General features: G+C 39.6%; 2 protein-coding genes across 6 annotated transcripts in view; one reads left to right on the top strand and one right to left on the bottom strand.

Annotated features, from left to right (window-relative positions):
- Positions 1-5,547, bottom strand: part of LOC108745617 (protein FAM135A) — a 28,519-nt gene extending 22,972 nt beyond the window's left edge. For 4 of the 5 annotated variants that reach the window (XM_018481881.1, XM_018481884.1, XM_018481883.1 and 1 more), the window contains exon 1: positions 4,746-5,547. The gene's annotated coding sequence lies outside the window, so the exon portion shown is untranslated. Of the gene's footprint in view, positions 1-4,741 lie in introns of all 5 variants that reach the window. The other variant, XM_018481882.1, reaches the window with a different exon arrangement.
- Positions 5,548-7,186: 1,639 nt separating this feature from the next.
- LOC108745455 (galactosylgalactosylxylosylprotein 3-beta-glucuronosyltransferase I) lies at positions 7,187-10,332 on the top strand. The gene is made up of 4 exons (XM_018481618.1): positions 7,187-7,348; positions 8,173-8,699; positions 8,983-9,279; positions 9,364-10,332. The coding sequence occupies exons 1-4, from the start codon at positions 7,222-7,224 to the stop codon at positions 9,460-9,462; spliced, it is 1,050 nt and encodes a 349-aa protein (XP_018337120.1). The 5' UTR covers positions 7,187-7,221; the 3' UTR covers positions 9,463-10,332.
- Positions 10,333-10,338: the final 6 nt, after the last annotated feature.

Here is a 10,338-nt window from a genome sequence, read left to right as displayed (position 1 = left end):
TAAAAAAAAAAGAATAAGTTACTAGTTTTAACAATCTTATTTAAGAATCGTAGAGTTTCATCTGTTATTCATCAACGGAATCGAATCGTTTCAATAACTTAGACTTCATTAAACAAAGCGTTTTAATAGACAGTAATTGTGACATTTCTTATGCAATAAAATTATACGTCATTCATTACTTAATAGAACCACCATTCGATTACGAAACTTGATATTACGAAGCTCTGACGTAATGCAAATAAAAAGTACACGATATATATATCAATATCCTTCAACTGTTATACTGTCTGTTTTATGTATAGCTATAATATAACATGCCCTAGTATGTATACACCGGCATCATTGCATTCTGATATTCGAGCACGTATTATATATATATATATATATATGTATATACAATGTGTATATTAAGTCGGTTCAATGACCATCTTGATCAAAGATTGAAAATGACACAAGCATCCGGCTTTTTCTCTTCACGATAAGGTTTCAGGTTGAATAGAGCACTCCGACTGATTGCTGTTAAGATCGGAAATAGGTCGAAACAATAAGAGACCCGTAGGAAAATTATAATTCACGGAAGCAAAGTTTCAAGAAGGAAAATGGCGAGGATAGCCGAGAGATATGTTTTTGGCAACAATACAGGAGTGCACTGGCATCAGTATATCTATTAGAATATAAAAAAGGAGGATGGCTTGCCTCGCCGCGCGCAAAAACTTAACTTTAAAATAAGACTGAGAACGATATACAATACAATATGCTCACAACTGTTGATTTCAATAAACGCATGATTTATTCAAATTTAAAATTAATGTTTTAATTATAATGTCGAGATGTACTTTTTGAATTTTAAATGACCGAAAGAAATTCAAGATTCTTAATTTGCAAAATACAAATAACAAAACTTTGTCGCACAAATTAGAAAAGATAGGATTTTTTATAATTCTAATTCAAGTATGAGTATTACAATATCGAATATTATATGTAAATTGCGACACAAAGATTTTTCCTATAAAGTATAAAGTAATAAAAGTTGAAATATTCATCAATGTAATTAGAGAAAGTTCTACAATATTTTATAGACTTAAGTAACAAAGCCAACCGTTTAAGTAAAACAGATTAATTCGATATTGAAGCAACGTTCTCAATAATCCCTTAAATATCTGCAGAAACACAAAAAATTCCATCAACGAAATATAAGAGGAGGCCATGGTACCCTTTCGATTCATCACGTAAAGTTCTCATTAGCATTCAGTTTAGATACTCTGTGGTATGTATTATTTTTTTATCGAGAGAAAACCGGAGAAGTTTGGGGTGCGCGAAAGGGAGTGATTGTTCCACGATGTGGAATTCGACCAGTTTGTGTACGCGATCCCTCAACACGAATGCTGTTCTATATCTGTTGACCTTTTCTGGAAAATGGTCATGCCTCAGAAATGTCAGGGTACTACTATCTGCGCAGCTATGAACTTTGGGCTATACATCTGTTACGCTATTGAAGTCATCGCACTATGCGGTGAGTCGCTTGTAGGAGGCAGATGGGACGGAATTTTCCTAGGAATTGGTTCTATGCCCTTTATCTCGTTCGCTTCAACTCATCGAATGCGACTAGTCAGACAGTAGGTATAATCGATAATGGAATAGTGCATGGTACCGGAATATTGCGATCGGGGGCGCAAAATAAAGGCGCGTTTGTTTAATAATAGCTAATCGAGCGACCGATTTTAGATTCCATTCATTTCTGCGAGAATTGATTTACTGAATGGCGAGTTTATTAAGTTGTTTATAGCTACGGTTATACTGTGAACAGTGAAATAAATTTTGATGGATCTCACTATTACTTTCAATCTTTTAATTATAACTGAAGAAGGAGTGTAATATTTTTTAATATATTCGTTATATATACGCTGTTGACATTTCAGTTCATTTTATTTTTAATCGAAAGCTTCTAAATAAGATACGGTTACTACCCTATGTAGAAGGACACAAAGAGAAAGTAAATTAAGCTCCGTGACTCGATTGTAACTTACGCACGTTGAATGTTATACTGTTGTACACGCAATTGCTGACATTACGGATTGCTGATTTTACGGGGGCCGAACTTTCGAGCCCGATGAAGTTAACGCTACATTACAGCGGTGTGCACGATGCATATCGTGTTGCGTAACTAAACAAACACCCACACAATAACAATATTTAAAAACCTAAGTAGATTGTATTCCACCCAGTCGGGTTACGATCTATCAGCGTAAATCCGCTTGCTCATCAACCTTTAATGATTGATTTGCAATTCCACTGCAATTGTTGCAGATTTGCAGTATTTGTTCCCTCACGATCACAAGAAACGTCATGCCTTTTGCAAAAAAGTAGATAATACCTAACATATGAACATTTTAATGATAAACTCCGATTTCGAAAAATTTCATATTCTTCTCCTATTTCTCCCTATAAAAAAGTAACTATTCACGAATTCAAAAAATACTTTAACTTAAATTTTAATAGAACTGTTGGAAATTATGCAAAAGGATAAAAGAACGATCCAATTGCGAAACGATCGAAATAGAAAGTTTATATTAGAACTATAACTATAAACATACGGGTTTATATGCGTCGTCATGATTCTACCAACGTTTAGAGAAATTTCCACTCATAGGACACAAGTATGCTATTTACTTTGTAGATACTCAGAATAGCGCGACTATAATCCCCTCGAGTGTGATAGCGGCACGCACGCGAAAAAGGGATTGACGGGCGACGGTGGCCGTAAAGTATCGAGAAGGAACATTGATCGATCACTTCTTACGAGCTTTACCGCGACGGTGGTTACCGAGACGATGGTGTCGGCAGCAGCCGTAACCTTGCTAAATTATTGAACGACCATGCTAGACGCCGTCCATGCCGCAGTCATGGGCAATTCCGCGGGATATACATTTCCGGCTCACATAAAATCGACATGCCAGAAATCGTATCGACGGATGGAGAGACGTCGATGGCAGATTTGAAGCGCAGGTACACACGCGTATAATAAAAGGAAGCGTGAAGGAAAAGCACGGAGTAAGAGAGAAAAAAAGAAGGACAGCGATATTCTCATTCTCTTCCAATTCCCCCCCCCAAAATTTCCTGTTCTTTCGGAACAGATTCAATACAGCGGAAAATATGCTTACATCTTTGTCAGATATTAATTATTTAGTACAGTTATATTGTATAGTTATTTTTGCCTCTCTCAAAAATCAAAGATAGAAACATCGGGAGCGAAAAATTCTTCCCGCATCTAAAGATAACGGTACAAAACGATCGAATATAAAATTGTTGAGAATTAAGGCGCGTCAGGGAGAAATTCATTGAATTGCTCGGCGGTTGATCGGGGAGTCTGCATTTAAATAAATTGACATTTTCCGATTCACGTGTGCACAGACGAGACAAGATAGTACCCTACTTCCGTATAATAGCGGCAGAGGCTGAACGTGAAAGAGAAAGAGGGGAGAGAATCAATTTAAAAGCCGTGACTCACTGGGACACGATGATGTAGTTAGCGTGCGGCCTCTCCGCCTCTCTGTCGACTCTTTAAAAATGATAAAAAGAAGGTGACAGAGAAAGGGAGTAATCCGATAATATCTCTCTTTAGATAATATCTCTCTTTAGCGGCGCTCGGGAGCAATGAATATGCGGTGATAAAAGGAAGAGGAGAATGATACGAGTGGGAGGGAGAGAGGGGAGGGAGAGAGAGAGAGAGAGAGAGAGAGAGAGAGATTCCCTCTTGGACAGTCGATAAACCTCAAGTATTATTCCTGGTATTTAAGTACGGTACTCGTGACGTACGACGATGAAAGGGTTACACGAAGAAGGGCATAGAGAGAGAGAGAGAGAGAGAGAGAGAGAGAGAGAGAGAGAGAGAGAGAGAGCAAAGGGCGCGTGCACACATCGTGCACAGTAACCCCCTTTCCTCATTGTTTGTATGGAATTCGCGAGAGAGATGCTTCACGCACTGATGATCCCGGTAATGAGTCTGGAACCAAAAGCGAGAAGGGGAGAGAAAAAGGAAGATACACCGAAGGAGATGAAAAGAGGAAGACTGGATTGCGGATGGTAGAGAATCGAGGGCGACGCGGGGGTGAGGCCGCAAGGGAGAGAAATCGCGAGGGAAACGAGAGACAGCGGTATCTCTCCGCGGTGACTTCTCCCCCCTTCCCCCTCCCCCCCCCTCCCCCGTCGCCCGCGTCCTAGCACGAGGAGTGGAGTTCCCTCGCCCCAATTACCGTGCCCGGCGTGCAATCCGCCTACCATCCACGCTCATAATTTGCATCCGACCTCTATTTCCTCGGCGGCAAAGCGCGATGCTGCGTGCACCCTTGATTATCCTTGAACAACGACGTTCGGGAAGCGCGAGCGGTTCGACAAGTTTCAAACGATCTCTCTCGTTGCGAGCGAGATTGAGCTATTACCCAATAAGCGCACAACAATCCTAGAATGTTGTGTATGTTAAAAGGGGAGCAAATAATATTCGTATAACATTCTAGGAGTATTATTTAGGGTACACGCTCCAAGATAGAGACAAAGGCGAATCGCAATAGGCGATAAGCAGCGAATCACAATTTCTACATTTCGTGTACATCACAAGTACTCGACATGACTCGTCCTCGTAATAAACTTTGCGTATATTGATGTATATATATATACAATATATATATATACAGGGTGGAAAAAACGAAAGGAAAAAGGAAAGAAAATACTCGATGTGGCTTACTCACGAAAGACGAAAAGGAGGCCAACATCGACGGGCTGACATCGACTCCAGGAAGACGAGTGACGACCAACGAGCATCCTTTCATTCGTCTCTACCTCTCCCGCTCCCTATGTAAAACACCTCCAGGACTTCTGGCCTAATGTCCCGCAGGACCCGGGGCGATCTTTTCGTTGTCGCCGTCGCTCAGGCAACACCCACTTTCTCCCCTGGCCTCGTAACCTCGGATGTTACCACTTTCCTTCCGTCTCGCCGCCGCTCGCAGGGGCGCAGCGTAATCCTTCGTCGTCCTCGTCGTCGTCGCCGTCGATCACCACCACAACCACTTCCACCGCGAACCACCGCCGCCACCGCTGTCGCCGTCGTGACAGCCTGTCACAGCCACAACAAGCAACTGACGGCGAGTAGTAGCGGACGCTTGATGTACCGTCAGACAGTTTCGCACCCCTTCAGCATGTCACGTGAGCTTTCCGTGAATTTCTCGCTCTTTCTCTCTTTCTTTCTCTTTCTCTCCCTCAATCCCGCTTCCGCCCTAGTATCCCCCTCTCCCACCTTTCGTCGAGTGCGAGCTATCGACTCACCCCCCGTTGGTAATTAATCGCAGCTCGTCCCGCCGGGTCTCGCATCATGTCACACGATCGTCGGACAGGATCATCTTGCTCTCGCGCGTGCCTCACATCGTGCCGTCGCGCGGAAAAAAAAAAAACGGAGCCGTACGACGAACGTTGCAGAAGGAGTAACGGAAGAGCAACACGCTCGTTCCGTCGCGGCCGTCGCAGTGGCCGGTGTGGCTGCGCGATACCCTTGCTAGTTGCTGGCTTCGCCAGCGGAGCCAGCCTCCCTCCACTGTCCCCTACCATCCTACCCTTTTTCCTCTTCACCCCCCCCCTCTCTACCCCTCGTCGAGCAGTCGCTGTCGTTGCTGACTGTCCTAGGGAGACGCTGTACGCGTGACCGTAGCACGCGTGTACTTCGGTATGCGCCCTCGAACGCGCGACGTGCGAGCCTCACAGGTCTCGAGCACCCTTGGCGTCACCTGGGGTTGCGCGGACACACTAGGGGTGGCTGCCTGCAGCTCGGTGAAATACTGAAATTTACCCTCTTCTCTTCTCTTTCTTCGAAGTGATATCAAGTGATGGTGTAGAATGAAAAATATCTGGAAAATATTGTTAAACCGTGTTATTAGAGGTATATTTCTCTTTCTGAATTTAATATTGTAGTTTCAAACTCGACTCTTTGAAATTGGAAGAATTGTTTCCCCTTAAATCCTTTAAAACCTCTCCTTCCGCGAATAAAACGTAAAGTTTTAGGGTAACATAGCAGCTAAGTGTGTATATAGCAGTAATTAAAATAACTAAATTTTATCTCTACTGTACAATGAAGAAACTCAAATTTAATTCGCAAACATTATCCTCACAATGGATTCGATTCGATTCGCTTCACAAATCGCTTGATTCGCTTCTACTTTTCTCTAATATGTGGTTTTTCGGTTTTGTATTTTTTTTTTTTGTAAAGAATTGACAATACTCTTCAAAGTTAACACATTAATTATATCATTTCAGTTTTTTTTTGTATAAAAAATGAAAAAATTTTTTTTATTTTTATGCAAAACTATGGAACTATGAAAAATGTTATTGAAACTATGATTATTTTCGTTATATCAATAAAATGATATGCTAAATTTACAGATACTTTGGTATTTCCTGTGAAAATTTTTCTTTTAATTAACAGCTGCATTATTCAGCAGAATGTTTATTTTGCGACTGTTGGCAACTTTTTTCGTGCTGATTGGATTATATTTTCAGATCTAAAAGATATAAATTAAATAAACGTTTTACTGTACGCTGCCAATAAGTATTCATTACAATGTTGCGACGTAATTACCCTTTCAATTGGTGCTTTTTTATAAAAACGTCTTCATGCGTTATATTCCTTACATGTACCCTCTATAGATAGAGAAGAGATTTATATAACAAAGATATTCGCAGTGGTTTGCTATTATTTTCTGAGAGGTGGCAATCAAGTAAAATCTGAATATATGTGTCTTGTGTTTTTGAATCCTGATCTTTATCAAAGAATAATCACGCAACTCTTTACTCCACGATCGTCACAAAACATTACTTACTCGAAAATTTTATTTATCTTCATAAATTATATAAGACAACTTCTCTAGATGAGTTGTGTACATTGAAACTATTTTTGTTGTGGCATAAATTGAATGTCAGTCAGGGTTGTTAAAAAAGTTACTTTCTCGTTACTGTGTCATTACTTTTTATAATAAACAATTTGATAATGACTTTGCAATTTTTTATAACAGTAACGTTAACTAACTTTTCATTGGCTGTTAGAAATGTATGTACAAAACGATGGCGCACTGAGTTCCTTTCACCAGAGAAAGTTTACCATGGGCGGAACAAAAAGGAAATTTTGGCATTTCGACCAGCGCGATCGGTTAAGCAGAACAGTGTCATGGCGCGACAACGATGACTGAAAGTTTGTTTCTCATCGACGAATCTAGCACGAAGGCCAGTATGTGGAGCGGATTTCGCTGCAATAAGGCTTTCGTAATACTCGTCCTGTTAAATGTGATTATTTTCCAAAGTATCGTATGTGAGTGTTCATCCAGCTATCACATTTCTTTTTCGTCACCACAACTAACCTTTACTCGTACATGCTTGCAACAGCGTGAATAGTGAATGAATAGTGAGCGCCGTTGATGAGCATTGTGCGGTTTTGGCGCGAGATTTAAAACGGTTTTAATTAGGTTTTGATATATTATAATTTGCAAAATGTTTACATTTGTTCGAATTATATATTAAAATTGCTATATAATTTTTAACACGTCAATATATCTTGCGAGAACATACTTCATGTGAATATTATTATCAGCATATTTTTAAATAGATAAAAGACATTTACAAATAATGTTGTCTGGATATGATCAAGTTGTGATAAAATCTGAATGATTATTATCAAGAATTGTGATTTATAATCAGGTTTCGAATGGTAAAAGAATATTGAATCGCTACTAATTTTAATACGTTTGAAGTTACTCTGGTAGAATCGTCAATATTATAATTTTTACGAATAAAGCCTTTATTTCTAATGTAGAAGAAGAAAGAGAAATAATGATTAATTATTGCAAACGATGCAATACAATATCTTAGCTTTTCATGTATATAAACAATGTGCACATATTTGTAAGTACAGATTACTGTCATTGCTCAACACTGTTTCGAAATCCCTGGTGACGTCATAATACTTTAGCTATTTATAATACATGTTGCATCTTCGCTATGACTCCTCGTTCTTTCAGGTTTCCCTTCACTCAAGTAGAATTTTCTGTATATTGCGGTGCTCATTGCAAGTTTGGGACTGATAAAAAGAGTAGCGCCAAGGATATTGTCGCTAATAACTTCAATTATGTTTTACAGATTATCAGGAGCATAAGAAGTGGCAGGAGATAAGATCCAAGCTGGAGCCGATGATAGCGGATCTGCGAGACGTGCAGGGATTGACGTATAGCTTGCTGAAGAGACTGGAGGCGCACGGCCTCTTCGTCGAGAATGTCCGCGGGCAAAACGAGGGTAGCCGGCCTGTGATCTATGCAATCACGCCTACGTTTGCCAGGCCCGTGCAAAAGGCCGAACTCACCCGGTTGGCACAGACATTCCTCCACTTGTCCAACTTTCACTGGATCATCGTGGAAGATGCCCCGCAGAAGACCGCCCTAGTCTCCCGGTTTCTGGAGACAAGTGGTCTTATCTACACCCATCTGGCCGTGGCAACACCACCGAATTACAAGCTCGGCAGAAACGATCCAAACTGGAAGAAGCCACGCGGGGTTGAGCAACGAAACGCGGCGCTTAGATGGCTTAGGGAGAATCTCAAACCGTCTAACAAAGGCGTTGTTTACTTTGCCGACGATGATAATACTTACTCTGTCAAACTCTTCCAAGAGGTGAGGCGGATGCCTTTGGAGAATAATTTTTATAAATAAAATCACGCGATCATTTTTGAAACATCTCTTTTTCTTTCAGTTAGCGATTTAACTCAGAACAGTTTACTTATTTTATATTTTCAATTTTTTACATAATAATTATGATCGGAAGTAATTGAATTACTTTTCTTGATACCAAATTGAAAGATAAAATTTAAAACATTTAGAAAAAAATGAATCGTCATTTGCTCGATTAATTATTTGAACGTTTTTTACTTAGATACTTACTAATTATTACTTCCAGATGGAGAAAATACAAAGAGTCGGCGTTTGGCCGGTTGGCCTAGTCGGTGGTCTAATGGTAGAGAAGCCTATTTGTGACAACGTCACTAACAAAGTAATAAGTTTTAACGCGGCGTGGAAACCGGACCGACCGTTTCCACTCGACATGGCAGGCTTCGCAATTAATCTTGAACTCTTACTCAAACATACTGACGCGTGGTTCTCGTATGATGTGCAAGGTGGTTATCAGGAGAGCGAGATACTTAGGCAAATAGTCACAAAGGATCAATTAGAGCCGCTGGCAGACTGCTGCACGAAGGTATCGAGAAATTTACTTGAAATTTTGTCGATAACTTTCTAATATACTTGTGAATCTTGTAAAAATCTAAATGTTGTATCTTAGGTGTATGTGTGGCATACGCGGACAGAACCGCCGCAATTGAATGTCGAGCAGATGTTGATCAAAAAAGGTAAGCGTTCCAATGCTGGCATTGAAGTATAAAGAAAGACAATATTCTCATTATTATTCCAATGTGCAATGTGTTATGCTTTCCATGAGAATTCAATAATTTAATTTGATATTATTATTAATAAAATACTTAGTTAATATTATATGCACATATATATTTGTACATAAGTGATATTTTTTTAAAAAGATAGGGCCAAACGAAGGATATAAACGCTGATTTTACTGAATTTTGCATAATGTGTATATATACAGTAGAATAATGCGATGCCATCTTGTATAACTGCTTATAACTGCAGACGTAATAGCGATGATAAAAAATAATCATTAAAAACGAATAATTCTAGTGAATTATTATTTGAATCTCCAAGAATCATGTGATATCGCAATGTGCTTTAGATAGTTTGGATTACTAATCGGCATGTCACTGCCATGCGTTTGTAAAAAAAATTAACGATCTTTTGTTATTTTCATGATGACCAATACAACGATCTTGTTATATTGCATCTACGTCGTTTTATAAAAAAATTTACTTATGATTATTGTAATAAAGTTTTTGAGGAAAACCAGAGAGGCGTAGATTTCCAGTCCTGTCGATCCATCCATTCTTCTCATCTTGAAAACATTTTTTTTCATTTTATTCAAGAGCACGATTTCTTGTCGCGTACAGAAAAAGCATTACATAAAAAATATGCCTTACATCTACGAAACTTTAATACTTAATGATCTCTAGATGAAGAATATGCGTCGTAATACTTTCTTGTGGGAAGCTACTTGTTAAGGATGTGTGGCTCTTGGCAACGGATACAAAATAGCTAGAGGTGTTAGAAACGATGACACGTATCGCTCGCCGATGCGAAGTTGCCGCGCGACATCCGTCACGCGAATGTCCCGCGATTTATTTATTTTTCA

This window comes from Trachymyrmex septentrionalis, unplaced genomic scaffold (assembly GCF_001594115.1).
Source record: "Trachymyrmex septentrionalis isolate Tsep2-gDNA-1 unplaced genomic scaffold, Tsep1.0 scaffold14, whole genome shotgun sequence".
Taxonomy (NCBI): domain Eukaryota; kingdom Metazoa; phylum Arthropoda; class Insecta; order Hymenoptera; family Formicidae; genus Trachymyrmex; species Trachymyrmex septentrionalis.
The sequence above is the reverse complement of the archived record's forward strand: the minus strand, read 5'-3'. Positions and strand labels throughout refer to the sequence as shown.

Bases quoted from the DNA above. Each gene is read 5' to 3' on its own strand.
- LOC108745455 (XM_018481618.1), top strand. From the start codon at position 7,222: ATGACTGAAAGTTTGTTTCTCATCGACGAATCTAGCACGAAGGCCAGT. The intron at 7,349-8,172 runs GTGAGTGTTCAT...TATGTTTTACAG, and splicing joins TATTTTCCAAAGTATCGTAT to ATTATCAGGAGCATAAGAAG. The intron at 9,280-9,363 runs GTATCGAGAAAT...GTTGTATCTTAG, and splicing joins TGGCAGACTGCTGCACGAAG to GTGTATGTGTGGCATACGCG.